The sequence below is a fragment of the Notolepis coatsorum genome (assembly GCF_963971535.1).
Source record: "Notolepis coatsorum genome assembly, chromosome: 7".
NCBI lineage: Eukaryota > Metazoa > Chordata > Actinopteri > Aulopiformes > Paralepididae > Notolepis > Notolepis coatsorum.
This window is the reverse complement of record NC_140171.1, coordinates 73,816,706-73,839,083: the sequence shown is the minus strand read 5'-3', so window position 1 is coordinate 73,839,083 and position 22,378 is coordinate 73,816,706. Positions and strand designations below refer to the sequence as shown.

General features: G+C 44.6%; 1 protein-coding gene across 2 annotated transcripts in view; it reads left to right on the top strand.

Moving 5' to 3' along the window:
• LOC311231872 (N-acetylneuraminate-9-phosphate synthase-like) overlaps positions 1 to 22,366 on the top strand; it is a 51,201-nt gene extending 28,835 nt beyond the window's left edge. For both annotated transcript variants that reach the window (XM_084318501.1, XM_084318500.1), the window contains exon 6: positions 20,738 to 22,366. In XM_084318501.1, the coding sequence (XP_084174627.1) occupies positions 20,738 to 20,923 (186 nt within the window). In that variant the 3' untranslated portion in view covers positions 20,924 to 22,366. The remainder of the gene's footprint in view (positions 1 to 20,737) is intronic.
• Positions 22,367 to 22,378: the final 12 nt, after the last annotated feature.

Below are 22,378 nucleotides of genomic sequence, written 5' to 3'. Positions count from 1 at the left end.
CAACTGACTTCATCCAACCCTGGCCATCCATAATGCATGTGAAGGACTCCATCTCCTGTTGGAGCTCATCTGTTACCAGCGACAATGCGCCAAGCTGACTAAAAGCCTTCTGGAATCTAGGGTTCTTCTGCAGCTTATTCAACAGATTCACCTCTTTCCTCTGAAAGCGCTGGCACAGTCATCCCCAGAAAAGTCATAGTATCCCAGCAGAGTGCTGCAGTACTCTCAGTCCAGAGACTCAGGGGGGGGGGGGGTAACTGTACATTGGAGGGGGTTGGGTTAGGACATTTACAGTACATTGGAGGGGGTTGGGTTAGGACATTTACAGGGGCCAGTTTCGAATTGCAGTCTCCCGTAGGTGCTCTTTGAGAGTGGTTTTGAAAGTGGGTAGTGATTCACATTCCTTTACAGCTGTGGGTAGGGCGTTCCCCATTGATGTGGCATAATTGCGCCAAACGTGTTTAGTCCCTTGTTTGAGCCGAATCTGGGTTTAACATGATTTGTGGAGCTCCCTCTGGTGTTGTGGTCGTGGTATTCACTGACCTTTGGGAAGTATTTTGACATGTACATGGGTACCTTGGTCGTGTAGTGTATCTTGTAGACCAGGCCCATTGCAAGTTGCTGTACTCTGTCGTCTACTCTAACCATCCTAGGTTGTCAAAGTGGGCAGGAGTAAGGTCAAGCAGTAGTCTGACCAGTTTGTTTTGTGAATTTTGTTTTAGCGCCTTTGAGGTGCTTTGGTACCATGAGGTGCAAGCATAGTCGTAGTACCCTTGAATGAGTGCTCATGCCAGAGTCTTCAGGGTATTCTTGTTTACCCGAGAGGAGATCCGATACAAGAATCTAGTTCGTTGGTTGACTTTTTTGATTATATTGGATGCCATTTTGTCACAGGAAAGATTTGCCTCTAGGATGGAACCTAGGTATGTAATTTCATCTTTCCTTGTGACAATATTGTCACCCACTGTAACTGAGAAGCCGTCGGTCTTGCTGAGTTTGTTATTTGAACCGAAGAGAATGGACTGTTTTACCCAGGTGTAATGATAGTTTGTTATCAGCGAGCCAGGTGCAGATTCTGCCTAGTTCAGAGCTGAGGGTTTTTTCAACCTGTAACTTGTTCTTGTCAGAGACCAGCAGGGCTGAGTCGTCCGCGAAGAGGAACAAGTTGCAGTCACAAGCTGACGACATTCCATTTGCATAAATTAGGAACAGTAGCAGCCCTAGTATGCTTCCTTGTGGAACACCACAGCTCACTGGGGGGGGGGGGGGGTAGGGTACCGTTTACCTCCACCACCTGTTCTCTCCCCTCCAGGTAGGATTGCATCCAGCTCAAGAGTATCAAAACCAATTGCTTTTAGCTTGTCAATCAGAATGGAGTGATTGACAATGTCGAAGGCCTTTTGTAGGTCCAGCATGACCATGCCACAGTATTTGCCCGCGTCCACCTCTTGTTTGATGTGGACATTCAAATAGAGAAGGCATGTGTCAGTGGAGTGGGATGTTCTGAAGCCAGATTGGAATTCGTAGATTAGATTTCTTTCCGCGAGGTACTTTTCTACCTGTTCGTATACTATTTTTTCCATGACTTTCGAGATGGAGGTAAGAATAGAAACAGGGCGGTATATAGAGAGGTTGGTCATGCTGACATGTAGAGGAGGATCATCAGTATATAGAGATTGGTCATGCTGACATGGTAGAGGAGGATCATCAGTATATAGAGGTTGGTCATGCTGATATGGTAGAGGAGGATCATCAGTATATAGAGGTTGGTCATGCTGACATGGTAGAGGAGGATCATCAGTATATACAGGTTGGTCATGCTGGTAGAGGAGGATCATCAGTATATGGAGAGGTTGGTCATGCTGACATGGTAGAGGAGGATCATCAGTATATGGAGAGGTTGGTCATGCTAACATGGTAGATGAGGATCATCAGTATAAAGAGGTTGGTCATGCTGACATGGTAGATGAGGATCATCAGTATATAAAGGTTGGTCATGCTGACATGGTAGAGGAGTATCATCAGTATATGGAGAGGTTGGTCATGCTGGTAGAGGAGGATCACCAGTATATAGAGAGGTTGGTCAAGCTTGTAGAGGAGGATCATCAGTATATAGATAGGTTGGTCATGCTGACATGGTAGAGGAGGATCATCAGTATATAGGTTGGTCATGCTGACATGGTAGAGGAGGATCATCAGTATATAGAGGTTGGTCATGCTGACATGGTAGAGGAGGATCATAGAGGTTGGTCATGCTGACATGGTAGAGGAGGATCATCAGTATATAGAAGTTGGTCATGCTGACATGGTAGAGGAGGATCATCAGTATAGAGGTTGGTCATGCTGACATGGTAGAGGAGGATCATCAGTATCTGGAGAGGTTGGTCATGCTGGTAGAGGAGGATCATCATTATCTGGAGAGGTTGGTCATGCTGATGTAACCGGTCTCGTATTGCTCTGCGTTGTGTTTCAAATTCCTATTCGACCCCTGTTAAGGGATCGCCCTGAGTGGGAGTTGAACCCCGGTCTCTCTGCACCGGGGCCGACATCACAAACCGCTGCGCCAAGAAAGGATATCCCTTCTAAGTGCTCAGTTTGGATGCCTCTGGGGAGTGAGTTTACTTGCAGTACCGCTTAACATCCACAGCCACCGAACTACTTGTACCACGTGACTGTGGATAGACTGCGGTACCTCCGTTACACTGACATGGTAGATGAGGATCATCAGTACCGTACTTTTCGCACTATAAGCCGCACCTGACTATAAGCCGCAGCAGCTAAATTGAATGATGTGTACATATATAAGCCGCACTGGACTATAAGCCGCAGGTGTTTTAATGTTTAATTACCATATGTAAGGGTTCGTGCACAGAGGGGATTGTCACAATACTGTCGGACAAATAACAAGAATTAACTCATTTACAAGTTGTATTAAGTTTAGCAAATAAGGGAACAGATAAATAACATTTCAATGCAGTAAAAAAAGCAATATTTTCGGGTTTGGTCCATATATAAGCCGCACCGGTATATAAGCCGCAGGGTCGAAAAATGGGGGAAAAAGCCGCGGCTTATAGTCCGAAAAGTACGGTATATAAAAGTTGGTCATGCTGACATGGTAGAGGGGGGTCATCAGTATATGGAGAGGTTGGTCGTGCTGGTAGAGGAGGATCATCAGTATATAGAGGTTGGTCATGCTGACATGGTAGAGGAGGATCATCAGTATATAGAGGTTGGTCATGCTGACATGGTAGAGGAGGATCATCAGTATATAGAAGTTGGTCATGCTTGTAGAGGAGGATCATCAGTATCTGGAGAGGTTGGTCATGCTGACATGGTAGATGAGGATCATCAGTATATAAAGGTTGGTCATGCTGACATGGTAGAGGGGGGTCATCAGTATATAGAGAGGTTTGTCATGCTGACATGGTAGAGGAGGATCATCAGTATATAGAGGTTGGTCATACTGATAGAGGAGGATCATCAGTATATAGAGAGGTTGGTCATGCTGACATGGTAGAGGAGGATCATCAGTACAGTATATAGAGGTTGGTCATGCTGACATGGTAGAGGAGGATCATCAGTATATAGAAGTTGGTCATGCTTGTAGAGGAGGATCATCAGTATCTGGAGAGGTTGGTCATGCTGACATGGTAGATGAGGATCATCAGTATATAAAGGTTGGTCATGCTGACATGGTAGAGGGGGGTCATCAGTATATAGAGAGGTTGGTCATGCTGACATGGTAGAGGAGGATCATCAGTACAGTATATAGAGGTTGGTCATGCTGACATGGTAGAGGAGGATCATCAGTATATAGAAGTTGGTCATGCTTGTAGAGGAGGATCATCAGTATCTGGAGAGGTTGGTCATGCTGACATGGTAGATGAGGATCATCAGTATATAAAGGTTGGTCATGCTGACATGGTAGAGGGGGGTCATCAGTATATAGAGAGGTTTGTCATGCTGACATGGTAGAGGAGGATCATCAGTATATAGAGGTTGGTCATACTGATAGAGGAGGATCATCAGTATATAGAGAGGTTGGTCATGCTGACATGGTAGAGGAGGATCATCAGTACAGTATATAGAGGTTGGTCATGCTGACATGGTAGAGGAGGATCATCAGTATATAGAAGTTGGTCATGCTTGTAGAGGAGGATCATCAGTATCTGGAGAGGTTGGTCATGCTGACATGGTAGATGAGGATCATCAGTATATAAAGGTTGGTCATGCTGACATGGTAGAGGGGGGTCATCAGTATATAGAGAGGTTGGTCATGCTGACATGGTAGAGGAGGATCATCAGTACAGTATATAGAGGTTGGTCATGCTGACATGGTAGAGGAGGATCATCAGTATATAGAAGTTGGTCATGCTTGTAGAGGAGGATCATCAGTATCTGGAGAGGTTGGTCATGCTGACATGGTAGAGGAGGATCATCAGTATATAGAAGTTGGTCATGCTTGTAGAGGAGGATCATCAGTATCTGGAGAGGTTGGTCATGCTGACATGGTAGATGAGGATCATCAGTATATAAAGGTTGGTCATGCTGACATGGTAGAGGGGGGTCATCAGTATATAGAGAGGTTTGTCATGCTGACATGGTAGAGGAGGATCATCAGTATATAGAGGTTGGTCATACTGATAGAGGAGGATCATCAGTATATAGAGAGGTTGGTCATGCTGACATGGTAGAGGAGGATCATCAGTACAGTATATAGAGGTTGGTCATGCTGACATGGTAGAGGAGGATCATCAGTATATAGAAGTTGGTCATGCTTGTAGAGGAGGATCATCAGTATCTGGAGAGGTTGGTCATGCTGACATGGTAGATGAGGATCATCAGTATATAAAGGTTGGTCATGCTGACATGGTAGAGGGGGGTCATCAGTATATAGAGAGGGTTGTCATGCTGACATGGTAGAGGAGGATCATCAGTATATAGAGGTTGGTCATGCTGACATGGTAGAGGAGGATCATCAGTATATAGAGGTTGGTCATGCTGACATGGTAGAGGAGGATCATCAGTATATAGATACTCCAGTCCTTCTACTCCGGAGCTGTAGAGAGCATCTTGACTGGAAACATCACTGCCTGGTATGGAAACAGCACGGCACAGGACAAGAAGGCCCTACAGAGAGTGGTGCGCTCAGCCGAGCGTACCACGGGTATTGCACTACCACCCCTGCAGGTTCTATACAACAAGAGGTGCAAATCCAGAGCCTGCAGAATAATGAAAGACCCACACCACCCCAACAACAGCCTGTTCATGCTGCTCAGGTCAGGCAGACGCCTGCGAACACCAGCTGCTAGGACAGAGAAATTTCGGCTCAGCTTCTTTCCCCAGGCCATCAGAGCCCTGAACACTGAACTCTCCACACACAAGCACACATGAGCACACACACAACACACACACTGTACACGCTCACACACTAGCAGCCACTTTAACACGAGCAAGCACAGACTCATGCTGCACACGCCCACACTTATCGCCACTAAGGAAAGGTCACTTTAAAAATAGTATAGTATAACCGGAGATTGTATAAATTAGCATGTACAGAAAGACACTACCAAAGGACCTAGTATGTCCTCCATGCTCTGTAAATAACTTATACCGATATGCCCTAACATGTTACTTGTTTATTGCACAATATTACTTGTTTATTGCACAATGTTGATTCTATTATATGTTATTTGCACATTGTTGCGGGCAAGACCACCCGCATTTCATTGTATACTTGTATGCCGTGACAAATAAATCTCTTGACTTGACTTGACTTGGTCATGCTGACATGGTAGAGGGGGGTCATCAGTATATGGAGAGGTTGGTCGTGCTGGTAGAGGGGGATCATCAGTACAGTATATAGAGAGGTTGGTCATACTGGTAGAGGAGGATCATCAGTATAGATTCAAGATTCAAGATTCAATAGTTTTATTTCAAACCACAGTGTTAGTTTGGCTACATTTACCATTGTCCGGCAAAACAACATTTGAAAATAAATGAAATGGGAAAAGAGGAACCCCCCCCCCCAATTTTATTTTTAAAATAAAACAGCCAGAAACTATACACTGTTTGAAAAGGAGATGGAAGAAGCAACGCTTATATGTTTCCATCCCCCATCAATAACTATATTATATATAATATTATATATACTTCAGCAAGTATATGACATGATTACCAATACATATAATACAATACAATTTGCAAATACTTCAACTACACACAACACAATCACACATGCACACACACACATACACACACACACACACACACACACACACACACACACACACACACACACACACACACACACACACACACACACACGCACACACTAGACTATACTCTCATGTCACCCTTCAAATCATTCTCATACAATACGTTGGTCTTCCTCCCTGGTATAATTTGTGAACACCATCATTTTGAACTTCCTCTTTAATATATTTATGGATTGACTGGATTTGATCTCCTCCTCCAGATTATTCCACAAGGTAACTCCACACAGAGAAATACACATAGCCTTCCTGGTTGTTCTTGAAGATTGCTGTTCCAGTTTGAGTTTCCCTCTAAGGTTATATCTTTGAAGGCCAGCTCTCTCACAGAACAATTTCTGTATCGTGTCAGGAAGGCTGTGGTGTATGACTCTGTACATGAACTGGGCGGTTTTGTAATACACCAGGTCCTTTAATTTCAGGACTGAAACTTTTAAAAACAAAGAATTTGTATGTGCTTTGTAGCTCTCATTTGTTACAATCCTGATTGCTATTTTTTGGAGCATAACCAAAGGAAGTAGGTTGGTTTCATAGGTATTTCCCCACACCTGAACACAATAATTCAAATATGGAAGGACCAAAGCATTATATAAGATAACAGAAGATTGTTGGTTCAGCCAATACCTTGATCTCCACATAATACCCACACTCTTTGAAATGTTTGTTCTTACATGGCTTATGTGAGGCTTCCAACAATTTTTTTCATTTATGATCACTCCTAAAAAAGTGGTTTGCTGTACTCTTTCAATAACGGTATCATCTATCGTAACTTGGATCGGTGTGTCATAATTACGATTTCCAAAAATCATTCATTTTGTTTTGTTCAAGTTTAGAGACAATCTGTTTTGCTGACATGGTAGAGGAGGATCATCAGTATATAGAGGTTGGTCATGCTTGTAGAGGAGGATCATCAGTATCTGGAGAGGTTGGTCATGCTGGTAGAGGAGGATCATCAGTATCTGGAGAGGTTGGTCATGCTGACATGGTAGATGAGGATCATCAGTATATAAAGGTTGGTCATGCTGACATGGTAGAGGGGGGTCATCAGTATATGGAGAGGTTGGTCGTGCTGGTAGAGGAGGATCATCAGTATATAGAGAGGTTGGTCATGCTGATAGAGGAGGATCATCAGTATATAGAGAGGTTGGTCATGCTGACATGGTAGAGGAGGATAATCAGTATATAGAGGTTGGTCATGCTGACATGGTAGAGGAGGATCATCAGTATATAGAGGTTGGTCATGCTTGTAGAGGAGGATCATCAGTATATAGAGGTTGGTCATGCTGACATGGTAGAGGAGGATCATCAGCAGGGGCGGGGCTAGGGGTGGCTACTTGGGCTCAAGCCCCGAATGTTTTCTGAAAAGCCCCGAATCTATTTAAAAAAAAAAAGAAAAAAGAAATTATATATATATATATATATTTTTTTTTTTTTGACAATTCATCATTGTTACATGAAAATATGTTTGCACCAGATTTAGCAGAAGCTAATTTCCATCTGTGGTCTATCCAGCTGCTAACTGTATTTGAGTGAGTTAAGTCTTGGTGTTATGGTAGACTCAGACCTAAGCTTTAAATCACAATCAACAAGTTGACAAAAACTTAATTCTTCCACCTTAGAAACATAGCTAAAGTACGGCCATTTATAAATCAAAAGGACGCTGAAAACCAGATCCATGCCTTTATCTCAAGCCAACTCGACTACTGTAATGCACTCCTTACCGGCCTCCCGAAAAAATACGATGATAACTATTTCATTGCAATGCACTATTGCATTATTTTATTCTATTTTACTAACTATTTTATTGCACTGCACTATTTTACTTTGTATCAGTGAATCATAGACGCCTGGCCATAAGAGCATTCGGAGCATCTCTGCTCTCCCACTATTGAACTTGGGGGAGCAAAGGTATGCTCTTGCTCCACCACTTTTTGATCATATGAAAAATATGATATATCCCCCCCCAATATATAAATCTAACCATAACTGAGTTTTATAGTGAAAAGAGCAGCTTTATTGGTCAAGATTGAAGGCTCTATATTGCAGGAAATTGCATGTACAGGTTCATTAAATAAAAAAAAAATGCCGTGGAGGGGGTCGGGCCTGACCCCCTCCAAACCACCCCTTGCCTGCCAAAACATTTTAAATAAAAAAAAAATAAAAAAGGGCACCTATCCGGGCTAAGCTCCGGATCTCCTACAATCCTAAATCCGCCCCTGATCATCAGTATCTGGAGAGGTTGGTCATGCTGACATGGTAGATCAAATCAAATCAAATAAAATGTATTTGTAAGGCCCGACAACACACGTTAATGTCCCCATGGGCCGGACACGTCTTCTTTAAACAAGTCAAGAAGAAACATAACAATAAGTCAAGAACAAAACAAGAACACCATAAGGTCCAACAAATTTTAAATAAATGCAAATAAATTAATGAATGCAATGATGAGCATAATCAGTATATAGAGAGGTTGGTCATGTTGACATGGTAGATGAGGATCATCAGTATATGGAGAGGTTGGTCGTGCTGGTAGAGGAGGATCACCAGTATATAGAGAGGTTGGTCATGCTGGTAGAGGAGGACCACCAGTATATAGAGAGGTTGGTCATGCTGGTAGAGGAGGATCATCAGTATATAGAGGTTGGTCATGCTGACATGGTACAGGAGGATCATCAGTATATAGAGGTTGGTCATGCTGACATGGTAGAGGAGGATCATCAGTATATAGAGGTTGGTCATGCTGGTAGAGGAGGATCATCAGTATCTGGAGAGGTTGGTCATGCTGACATGGTAGAGGAGGATCATCAGTATCTGGAGAGGTTGGTCATGCTGACATGGTAGAGGAGGATCATCAGTATATAGAGAGGTTGGTCATGCTGGTAGAGGAGGATCATCAGTATATAGAGAGGTTGGTCATGCTGACATGGTAGAGGAGGATCATCAGTATGTGGAGAGGTTGGTCATGCTGACATGGTAGAGGAGGATCATCAGTATATGGAGAGGTTGGTCATGCGGACATGGTAGAGGAGGATCATCAGTATATAGCAGGGCTGACCCCTATTAATCGATTAGTCGACTAATCGGTCGAAAGGAGCCGTAGTCGACTGGCCAACCTCTTAGTCGAATATAATAATAATAAAAAATATATATATTTAAAAAAAAAATCATTCTTTCCAAAAGAAAAGAGGCCTAGAAGCATGGCTAACGCTAATGGCACGCATACCAGAGGCTAACTGCATACGAAAACAGGCACAGAGGCACTGAAAGAGGATTTCACCCATCTAATGAACACACTAGAGTAGACAAATATCAAGATGTATCCATCAGTGGACCAATTGCATGCTTTTGCAGAGGACAAGAAGCCTTCAGTCGACTCCTTCAGACATTAAGCACCCCCCACAGCCCAAATGGAATGATAATTTTTTTTTTTACCAATAGTCGACTAACGGCAAATTTTGGCCAATCCTAGTCGACCATCCAAATCCTTAGTCGGGGACAGCCCTAGTATATAGAGGTTGGTCATGCTGACATGATAGAGGAGGATCATCAGTATATAGAGAGGTTGGTCATGCTGACATGGTAGAGGACTCAGGATCACCAGTATGTGGAGAGGTTGGTCATGCTGGTAGAGGGGGATCATCATTGTTTGTCTTGGCAAAAAAGCCATCGGGAGAGCCAAGTGCATGAGGCGAGAGGGGGTAATGCATGAGTTCTTGGAGGTTGATGGGCATATCCAGATCCAAAGTTGAACGCCTGCCTCCTCCCAAGGTCTGTCTCATCCCACGTGTACAGCAAGTCAATTTCAGAGTTGCCTGCTACAAAAGAGCAGACCAGCCAATATTTGAGAGGCCCAAACCCTATGATCAGGAATCAGGATATGGGCTGGGAGAAGATGATGGATGAGGGGGTGTTAGAGCCTGTCTGGAAGGTTGGACCCATCCTCCCTCCTTCTTTTGTTGAGGTACTGGCCCAGAAAGCGGAGTCAGAAGAGCAAGAAGCTCTTAATAAGGAGGCAGATTATGCAAAACGTAACGTGGATGAGGAAGATGGAGAATACGGAGTGTGATGAGGAGGAGGAAGAGATGGAGATTGGAGAGATAGAATATGACAATCTCTTTGGCAATGATGATCATGATGATGATTAGTAGTTTAGGTTTGAATGTTGTGCCAACAGAGAAGATGTACTGTAATAGTACTTTGTTTGAACCTTAAAACAAAACATATTTCACTGGATTTCAAATTGTATAGGAAAATGTGTTCATTTTTGTCTATGTAGGACAAATTAGTCTTTTCACAATATTTAGGGCATAACGGCATGGAGACAATCTTTATTACAATATTATTTCCAATATTAACCTAAACCAAGATGTGTTTGAATCTTTTTTTTTTATCCACTTTTTCTCCCATTTCTATTTTTCTCCCATCCCAATTTCGTATCATCCAATTCAACCCTCCCCTGTCTCGAACGCTGTTTCTTGCCTCCCACAAGCCGGCTGCATTGTGTACTAAGTCATACATAGGACGAGTCCCCTCCGATACTCAGTCGCATCTTTTCACCTGCGCTGCGCAATCTTTCAGCGTCAGGGGTCTGCGCTTTGGAGAGGCGCCGCCCCCATCGCTTCCTGATTCTACTGTGCAGGCGCACCAACCGACTTGTAGGAGTCGCTGTCCACAACGCCCGATCCCCACCCATCAGTTTCCCACCCCCTAATACTGCCAATGTGTATTAGTACGGACGACCAGCTAAACTGAAAGCAATGTGGAGCGCTGGGCTCGAACAGGCGAACCCAGCGTCTGCAGTATTCGTGGTGAGCGCCTTGCCCACTGCACCACGTAGCCGCACCAGATGTGTTTGAATCTTAAAAATAACCATTGTACTGAATTCCTTGGGTCAAACTTGTTTGGGAAAATGTTTTAATTTGTCTCTATATGTTTTCTTTTTCTTCTTTTTCAGGTTTTGGTTCAGGATAGGTGTAATAAAGGGTTAAAAATAAACCCCATGGGACATTATTTCAACCTGTTACCTGGCAGAATCATAAAATAGACACTTCAAGGATTAAGAAAAAACAGGTGGTCCCGGGGGCTAGGACCCCCTGAAAAAAGGGGCCTGGTGAGGTCTACGAGGCCGCAACATCGAGACCCCACCAGACGGTCACTGGTGACACCACCCCCCACATCACCAGCGTATCGGACAGGGCCTAAAATAGGTGAAGGCCCTTCTCCCCCTGGCACGCCGCTCCGAAGCGCTCCCAAGGAGGCTTTCCCCCCACAATGTCGTGGGGCCAGCTGGCGCGCCGGGGAGACAACCCTCCAAGGAGGTTGATCCCTCAATCCAGGTCGACAGGTCTCAAGAGCAGAACTCGACCTGCGCCCGGAGCACTGCGGACTAGACAGGCGCCTAAGGGGCTTACTGCAAGAACAGTATCGCGGTGGAAAGGGTGTTCGGTATGCCGTGCACCATGTCACAATCTCATGGGGCCACGAACCTCACAGTCGGAGTTAGCCAACTCCGCCAGCTAACAGATTCCACCACGAACCTTGACCCAGCCAATTTATTAACCCTGCGGGGTCGAGGTTCAGAGAAAGAGTTTGACACAATTGGCAGACGTCATGAAAGATGCGGGGGCATACTCTCGGGCAGCCGGGGTCAGACCCAGGCTCAACCAGAGAGTCGACTCTGCTACCAACACACCGGGGAGACAACCACCCCCTTATGTTTATTAACAGAAAGTGGCTGCTCCCTTAACCCACTGAGAAACCCCGGAAACATAACTGCGCGTATAAACACTGTTAGGACTCTTAATAATAAACACTGTTAGGACTATCTGACTCTTAATAATAAACACTGTTAGGACTATCTGACTCTTACTAATAAACACTGTTAGGACTATAAACACTGTGCGGACTATCTGACTCTTAATAATAAACACTGTTAGGACTATTGATTCATGCGTCACTACTGTAACTAGAAACTCTGCTGGGTGTCACTGTACATCAGTGTGGAACTGTACGCTGTAACGTTATATGTTATTTCGCCAGTGGAGGCTGCTGAAGCGCCAGCGGGGCGACGCGGTGGTTTGTCCCCGGCTTCCGTGCGCCGCCGCCGGCTTGACGCAGCAGCGGCCGTGCTCCGTTGTAGAAGCCCTTCAATGACAGCGCTCTCATATTTTGCGAATGCATAAACTATATCTTAAATTATGGCTATGTGTCTAATATGGCTGTCGCTTATCAATGACTTCGCGACAGCCATATTAGACACATAGCCATAATTTAAGATATAGTTTATGCATTCGCAAATATGAGAGCTCTGTCATTGAAGTGGGTGGTGGCAGCGTTATAGATAGGAGGTGTACTGTATGTCAAATGTCGGTCATGTGGTGGAAGAGTTTAGCACAGTCACACAACAGAACACCAGTGTTTCTAGTAGATATGTTTATTAATATAAATAAACACCTCTGTCTGAACTGGTTCAACCACCAAATGATCCCAGCTCACTCTCTGCACATCTGCCGCGTCTCTCAGCGGATAAGGGCGTGTGCTAGGGCGGTCACGTGGCCGTGTGGCCAATCAGAGAAACGCTGAACGAAAAGCTGAACACAAGTTGGTTGCCTTTAATATTCACGCGACCCGACCTGGGCCTGGAGGACCGGGACCTACACAGGGATGCATAGAGGAGTTGACAGAAGCAGCCTCCCCGACAGCCCCCTTTAGCAGGGAGGGAGGGGTGAAAACGAATGGAGAAGGACCAACCCACCTAACATTGTGCAAACAGACCACTGTTAAGGGCAACTCGTAGTGGCACCTATATGAGACACACATTCATGACATCAACCCCTGTGACGTCCGGTCCGCCCTGGCATTTTCCCCCCGGAAAAGCTCAGGGTCCTTAGGGGCCATAAACACTCAGCCTCACCATCCACTGACCTCTACAAGGAGAGAATTACTCTGCAGACAGAATTTGACATCCTGTCCACTGTGGCAGTGGAGGAGCTTCATCTTAAATCTCGCCAGGAGTTTTATGAACATGGGGAACGAGCTAGCAAATTGCTATGTCACCAGCTAAGACAGTCTGCAGAGGCCGGACTTATTGCAGAGATTGACACTTCAGATGGAATAGCTACAGATAAAAAAATCATTAATAACCAATTTAAGGAGTTCTATGAGAACCTTTACACCTCTGAGAAGAGGGAGGATATACAGATGGCGCGGTTTCTTGATGATCTTGATTTGCAGACCTTAAGTGACCAGGATAGGTCGGATCTTGACCGCAATATCTCTGTGGCTGAAATTGATAGAGCTATCAGGAAGATGAAGGGTGGCAAAGCCCCAGGGCCGGACGGCTCCCCAATAGAGTTTTTTAAAACATTCTCTCTCAAACTAATTCCTATTTTAAAAGATGTATATGCAGAGGCATTGGAACGGGAGTCACTCCCACCCACAATGACTCAGGCCACAATTTCAGTCCTTCTTAAAAAAGGAAAAGACCCTCTGAAGTGTGAATCGTATCGGCCAATCAGTTTGCTGTGCTGCGATTATACGATTTTAACCAAAGTTTTTGCCAGTAGACTGGAGTCAGTTATTCATACAGTGGTACACCCGGATCAAACAGGCTTTATTCTTGAGCGTCAGCTTTTTGGCAACATACGTAGGCTGTTCAATATCATATACTCTCCTGAAGCCTCGTCCACGGCAGAGGTTCTGTTATCTCTCGATGCTCAGAAAGCGTTTGATCGCATCGAATATGAATATCTTTTCACAACTTTAGAGAGGTTTGGGTTCGGGCCTTGTATTAGGATTAGGGTCTTGTATGTTTCACCACAGGCCTCTGTCCGAACCAATAAGACTATTTCCAAATACTTTGAGATAGGGAGGGGCACTAGACAGGGTTGCGGATTGAGTCCCTTATTGTTCGATCTCGCCATTGAACCATTGGTCGCTCTGAGGAGCGATGCGGGCCTTGCAGGTATTGATAGGGGTGGCCAAACACATACACTATCACTTTATGCAGATGACCTGATCCTGTACCTGTCAGATCTCCATGTTTCCATCCCGAAGGCACTGGACATTATCTCAAATTTTGGCAAGTTCTCAGGATACAAAATGAACCGCTCTAAGAGCTTGTTGTTTCCGGTTAACAATTTAGCTTGAAGGATGTTGTTCGGCGCATACCCACTGAAGATAATTTCTGAGTCTTTCACATACCTGGGAGTGACTGTGACACGCAAGTATAGTGACTTATTTAAGCTAAACCTTAAACCAGCCCTGGATAAGGCTAAACAAGATCTTGCTCGCTGGTCAACACTTCCCCTATCACTAGCTGGCAGGATTAACTCAATCAAGATGACAATTATGCCCAGGTTCCTATTTTTGTTTCAAACAGTGCCAGTTTTTTATCCCCAGATGCTTTTTCAAAGAATTAGACAAATTTATCTCAACCTGTATCTGGAATAAGACCACCCCGCGCATTAGAAGGGCATTCTTGGAAAGACCGAAAGAGGATGGAGGATTAGCACTCCCAATTTTTTTGCAATTCTATTGGGCAGCAAACATCCATAAATTGACATATGGGATAGCTGCACCACACGGGGGAGGCGGAATGGTGTGGGTTGACATGGAACAACACTCCGCTCACCCGGTATCACTATCCTCATTAGTGTGTGCTCCACTGCCACTCAGTAAAAAGCGCCTCACAAATAACCCCATGGTGATTGGCTCACTCCGTATATGTGTAACGGTTGTGACAACGTCACCTCAAACTTCGATGCACCGAGTGGGAGTCGAACCCCGGTCTCCCACACCGCGGGCAGCAACACAGACCGCTATACCAAGAGGTGAATCCACTTCTAAGTGCTGGGTCTATGCGTCTTTTGAGGATGTGAGAGTGAGTTTAACCCATAGCACCGCTACTCACCCCAGCCCTTCTTGACTGCGCTTCACGATACCATCCATTACACTCACCCTCTCAAACTCACTCCACTCCACCCAAGGCATCCGGGTCAATCGGCACCATTGTAACGGTTATTACAACGTCACCTCAAACTTCGATGCCCCGAGTGGGAGTCGAACCCCGGTCTCCCACACCGCGGGCAGCAACACAGACCACTGTACCAAGAGGTGAATCCACTTCTAAGTGCTGGGTCTATGCGTCTTTTGAGGATGTGAGAGTGAGTTTAACCCATAGCACCGCTACTCACCCCAGCCCTTCCTGACTGCGCTTCACGATACCATCCGTTACATATGGGCACGGTTTAGGACTCACTTCAAATATAAACAAGCCTCACCCTGTCTCCCAATTGCATCTAATGCACTTTTTACGCCCTCACTCATGGATGCAGCATTCAAAACATGGGCTGGAAAAGGGCTAAAGAAGGTGAAGGACCTGTTTAAAGAAGGGCTGTTTATGTCCTTTGAACAGTTGGTAGGCGGGTATGATATTCCCCGCTCACATCTTTTCAGATATTTACAGGTGCAGGGTTTTGTAAAGAAATATTTTGCTTCTTTTCCTGTACTTCAACCGGATAGGTGGCTTGATAAGTGGCTGGAGGGAGACCCAAAACAAAAGAGGATAGTGAGTTCACTATACAGTGATATCCAAGAGATGGCATCCCCATCACTGGACCGTATCAAGGAGTCATGGGGTAAGGATATTGGACCTGAAATCCCTGACGATTCTTGGCAATTGGCAATTAAAAGAATACATTCATCATCTGTCTGCATCAGACATGGATTACTACAATTCAAGGTATTCCATAGACTACACCTCTCTAAGAGCAGACTTGCCGAGATCTACCCGGATGTCGATCCGACCTGCTCCAGGTGCCATCAGGCTCCAGCCACTCTCTGCCATATGTTCTGGTCATGCCCATCACTATCCCGATTCTGGCCTTCTGTGACAGGGAGATCAGCCCTAACCATTTGGTTGCAGTCTTTGGAGTGCTCCCTGGCGAAATTAGGCTATCTGTCGCTCAATCAGATGCTGTGGCCTTCTCCTCTTTGTTGGCTAGACGCCTTATCTTGCTTAATTGGAAGTCAGCCATTCCTCCATCACATCGACGCTGGGTCGAAGATGTGATGGCACACCTAAAACTTGAGAGACTTAAATACTCCACCAGGGGCTCTACCCAGAAATGTTTCCAAGTTTGGCAGCCATTTTTAGACTATTTTAATCTAAAATGAGGATGCTTAGGCATAAGACGGTGAGGCAATTTCTGTATGGCAAGTGACAACCTGTATAAGAACGATGCAATTTTCTTTTATTATTATTATTATTATTATTATTATTATTATTATTATTATTATTATTATTATTATTATTATTATTATTATTATTATTATTATTATTATTATTATTATTATTATTATTTTCTTTTTTCTCTTTTTGTCTACTTTATTTTTCATTTATTTTAGTTATTGTGTGGTTATATGTAGTCATGTATTGTATGTATGGTTGTATGTATGTATGTATATAATGTTGTTGAACCTTAAAAAAAACAATAAAAACTATTTAAATAATTAAGTAGAGAGAAGGACATAAGCCCTTGGCTAAGTGCTCAGAGAAAACTGCACAAACTCCAAGCAAGAAGGCATTTGTAGCTGTGGGTTCACATAGCACACGTCATATCCCCCAAAATACAGTGAAGTAAACACACCTTTTGTTAAACAAAAACATTGTTATTAACCAAAAACATTTGGGGGGGGGGGGGAGAGTGGGGCATAGCGTTACGAGTCCTACCTGACCCCCGGACGCAGGATGAATGGCCGCAACAATGGCTGGTCCACCACGTTGACGAGGCCTCTTGGCGACGGCTGGAGTCTCACTCCGGCGTTTCGCCCACATCCTGCGGCCGGCCATGGTGCAGGCTGACGACATCTTCTGCCAGAGATGATGCCGAATCAGAGTGTTCAGGGCCCGCTACCTCCCCACGGCTAACGCCAATGGTTAGCACAAGCTAACGGCTAACTCCAGGCTGACGGTTAGCACCAAGCTAACGGCTAGCCTTCACAGGCCCACCGTCGGCTCCGACCAACGGCCAGCTACCGGCTAACAGCTAGCTCTTACTGGCCCACCGATAGCTACCGGCTAACGCAGCAGCAAGCTAATGGTTAGCTCTCACGGGCCCACTGTTAGCTAACGGCTACTACTGAAGCTGTGTAATGTGAGGAATAGCGATGCAGGCCTGATCACTTCAGACAGCCGACTGCCTCTTCTTTAGCCCAAAGAAAAAAAGGGCAGACAACACCCGTCTCCCTCACAGGACGGCGTTACCAGAGATACAGTGGCGTCGGCAGCAAGCCCCGTTTTATGCGGGCTGCTGCCGCCTTGAGCTCGGGCTAAAAAACATGCAAGCTCGCACCCCTCGTGCCGGGAGACCAGCCCACTTTCTTCTTGAAAGGCGGGGGCCAACGTCCAGTGCGGTGGCAGAGGGCATCCCTCCTCAGAGACTTGGGACTCGAACCCTAGACTCGGAATCGGGGCTCCCAGGAAAAAACAAAGCCTCTGTTTTCGTGGGGCGTCAAACAAGAACCCCCCCGTCCCCTCCATCCCGCGATGGAGAGGCAACGGTGGAATCCTCGCTTGGAACCGGCTGTTCTGCAGGGCTGCAAGCCTGCGCAGCCGACCCCGCACAACTGACACATCTTAGGCCTGCGTCGCAAGACACCACCCACCTAGAGAGACCGTCGGCCAGCCGACTACCTCTCGCGGCAATAGTATCTAGCAGCACAGCAACACTGGCGGGGGAACTGCCCAGCGACACGCACTCCCCAAATGTGAAACGCCGGTGGAGGTCAGAATAATCCTCTAGACTCTCCGGTGGTGATGACATTATCCTTTCTTTCTCCCGTAAATTAGTGAGAGAGGGAGAAACAAAAGACAACGCCAACACAGCTCCTATAACTAACTAACTACTTTAAGCACTAAACTTGAAGCGGTGCTATACACAGACTTCACAGTGGTGAAAGTAGGGAAGGAGCTGGTAGTATGGCCATGGCCCCGCTTATGTATGAGCGGATGTGGGTGTGGCCAGGCAGGTGAGGAGCGTACATGTGGTTGAAAGTTTTCATGATAGCATATGATTAAAGGGACAGTTCCAATAGAGCAGAGTGCAAAGCAATAAATGAAATATAACTATAGTTTCAAGTTCAAGTTTGTTTATTATTTGTCACAACAAAATACAGAATACTTTATGATGAAATGCTTGTTTCTGTATGAGCCCCTGAGAGTGTGCTACATACAGTAAAAAGAAAGTAAGTGTAACTGAGGGGTTACAAAACCCTGACTGTATTAAAGATTGTGATATATTAAACCACTGCTAGTTATGTACTTTAATTACTGGCCAAACAGTACATCAAATATTGATGGTGAACACTCACAAGAACACGGCATTGACACAGAAATTCTATTGGAGGGTTATTTATTATTATTAGGCAACGTTAGGTTACAGATTGAGAATTAGGGTTGCGCTTGTATGGCGAAGAATATACGTAAAGTCAGTCAAGAGCATAAGTCAGAATAGTAGGAATACTATGATGGGTCTAAGCTGACGCCACCTGTGGTACAGTAGCAATTATATAGGGCAACACCGGTACCAACTGGAGACAATGGGTAGAGGAAAGTTCGGGTACTCCGTCTGAGTCAACGAGGAATAAAGAGGCTCCAGGTACAGGAGTCGGTGCTTGTACTCCCTTGATCAGCAGACAAAAGCAATAGTTGTAATCCAAGATGCTCGACAGCATTGACGACAGCTAGCCAGCCCCTTCCAAAAGGCAGGCCCGAGTGGTAATCCTCACGAGGTTAAATCCCAAACGACAGTGGAAATCAACGGTGCTCTTCTCCGGTGGTCACGGTCCCAAAGCAATATAATCCAACCAGGAATGGTTCTGCAATCGCCGGTGCCGATTCTCCTGTGTACATGTCCAACGGTTCTCGCCTAGGACTCCTCGGGTGTGGGCACGTATTTAGGCCACACAGCCTGGATAAGTGCACTAGCTAAAGTCACGACGAACCGATGGGTAATGCTACACACGGAAGAACCGTGGCCGCACGATACACAATAAAGGATCGACTATTACTTCACATTAGATTAAGTCGAACTCAACGTTACTGCATTAAACTCTGACACTTTAACATTCTATTTGCACGCGGTTCTCAATGCTCTATTTAGATGCAAGGTTGCTCACTTCACTGCACGTTGACTCGTGGTGAAGGGTAAGTAAGGTTTAGGTAAGGTACTGCTGTTTACACCTGTGCCGTATTTATACTTAAGTGAATATCTAGTCCCAACCTCAGTTCTTGTCTTGTATTACTACGCAGACTCTGGGCATGTTCTGACATGCCCGGAGTTGTCTTTGAACTTGCTGTTGGGGGCTTGGTCGTTGGCGCCTGGGGCCGCTGTCCAATAGGAGAGCGAATATTACTCTGGTCTGTACGCAGGTAAAGGGATATTCCGTGTATATATATAAATAATATACAAGGTATATCAAACGATACATATATATATTCAGTTTGATCTGGCCCTTCACAACAGTAAGTAAAAAAAGTAATAAAGAAGTAAGTAAAAAGTAAGTAAAGTCAATATACACATATACACGATACAATACAGAGTAAAATGAGGTACAATGCAGAGGTACAAAACTTAGGGTAGGGTGCAAATGAGGTATGAATGTAGTGCAAATCTCTTTAATAATAGATAAATATAAAGTGTGTTAAAGTGTCAAAAGTGAATAGAGTGAGTGGTAAGGTGAGTGTTTGTTTGTTTAAACTTTAAAGTGAGTGTGTACATGTGAATGTCTGTGCACTTGTGCAGTGTGTGTAGATGATGGGTTGTTACATAGTGTCATTGAGCATCCTGATGGCCTGGGGATAGAAGTTCCTTCTGAGTCTCTCTGTACTGGCCATGAGACTCCGGTAGCGTTTGCCTGACCGCAGCAGTTCAAAGAGGCAGTTGTTTGGGTGACTAGAGTCTGTATATTTTATTGTTCCTAATGAGGGGGTGGAAGAGTAATTAAACATACATTCTTCCCATCTGGGGTTGTCATCTTCCAGTTGCCGGGAGGGAGGGAGAGAGCAGAGGTGAGGGGTAAGGGTTATTGGGGTGATAGCACCACCAGGCTATGGCTCCTCTTCCCTGGACTTTCTTTAGCTTGCCTCTGCTTAAGAGCACTCAATGTGGGAAAATTGTATTAATGCATAGCGGTAAAGTGCTGCGAATGGTGCCTGCAAGCACCACCCCCCAAAATTCCTGGACTTCGGAAAAGTCCTACACACAGAGCAGAGTTTGAGGGGTAAAATAATCTCCCAGAAGTTTATACCCTGGTCCTGAAAATGTCCCTAGTTCCGGGGGGAAGTTCCTACGATGCAAACATTCTTTCTAGCAAGTCAAAAAAGCCAGCGTCAAATTATTTGTTCTTAATTCGTATGTCTGGGATTTGTCTCTCCCCCCCCCCCCCCCCCCTCAATTCTCCAGCTGGGCAAGTCGGTGGTGGCTAAGATGGCCATCACTAAGGATTCTGCGCTGACCTTGGACATGCTTGCTGTGAAGGTGGCCGAGCCGAAGGGCATCGCTCCAGAGGACATGCAGAAGATGATCGGCAAAGTGGTCAAAGTGGACGTGGAGGAAGACGGCAGTATTGAAGCTGACATGATCGAATAACCGAGACAACAAGAGCAGGGGGAGATAGAGAGAGAGACACACACACACACACACGCACACACACACACACACACACACACACATACACACACACTGAAGAAACAAAGAGGGAGCGATAACTAGACAAAGGAATGACAGACAGATAAAACAGGCATAAAGAAGACTGAGAAAGTGGCAGAGATGCAGTCCCCCATTTTGCACTAGCCCACACTTACTGCAGAAGGCTTGTAAAATGTCTACCCCTAGTGGCCATGTACACCATTATCAGTTTTCTGTGACGCAGAAATAAACATGCATCATGTTTCAGATTATTCAAATCATATAATTTCGGATAATTGACTGCTTCAAATTGTAATCAGCAACCAATCCAAACGAGTAAACCTACTCAAACATACATTAATCTGATTACTTTTGCTTCGTTTTTTGTTTCCTTGCCTCCAAAATCCATTGAAGTTAAAGAATTCCAAACACATTTACAATTATTTTTATTTACAGACTATAATGTGAATTGTGTAATGATTACCATCTACAACCATTGTTTTATTTAGTGAAATTATGAATTATGATAGATAGTCTATAATTTCACATTCGAAATGCTTTGCAGTAAAACAATCGAATATATATATATATATATATATATGTTCAGATTACTGTCATATTATACATGTAATCCCCAACTCGCCATATAGCTGCATTTATTCTGTTTCTGAAATAGTTGTTGTGTGTCAAAGTGGAGGTGGAGGAAGACGGCAGTATTGAAGCTGACATGATCGAATAACCGAGACAACAAGAGCAGGGGGAGATAGAGAGAGAGACACACACACACGCACACACGCGCACACACACACACACATACACACACACTGAAGAAACAAAGAGGGAGCGATAACTAGACAAAGGAATGACAGACAGAGATAAAACAGGCATAAAGAAGACTGAGAAAGTGGCAGAGATGCAGTCCCCCATTTTGCACTAGCTCACACTTACTGCAGAAGGCTTGTAAAATGTCTACCCCTAGTGGCCATGTACACCATTCTCAGTTTTCTGTGACGCAGAAATAAACATGCATCATGTTTCAGATTATTCAAATCATATAATTTCGGATAATTGACTGCTTCAAATTGTAATCAGCAACCAATCCAAACGAGTAAACCTACTCAAACATACATTAATCTGATTACTTTTGCTTCGTTTTTTGTTTCCTTGCCTCCAAAATCCATTGAAGTTAAAGAATTCCAAACACATTTACAATTATTTTTATGTACAGACTATAATGTGAATTGTGTAATGATTACCATCTACAACCATTGTTTTATTTAGTGAAATTATGAATTATGATAGTCTATAATTTCACATTCGAAATGCTTTGCAGTAAAACAATCGAATATATATATATTTGTTCAGATTACTGTCATATTATACATGTAATCCCCAACTCGCCATATAGCTGCATTT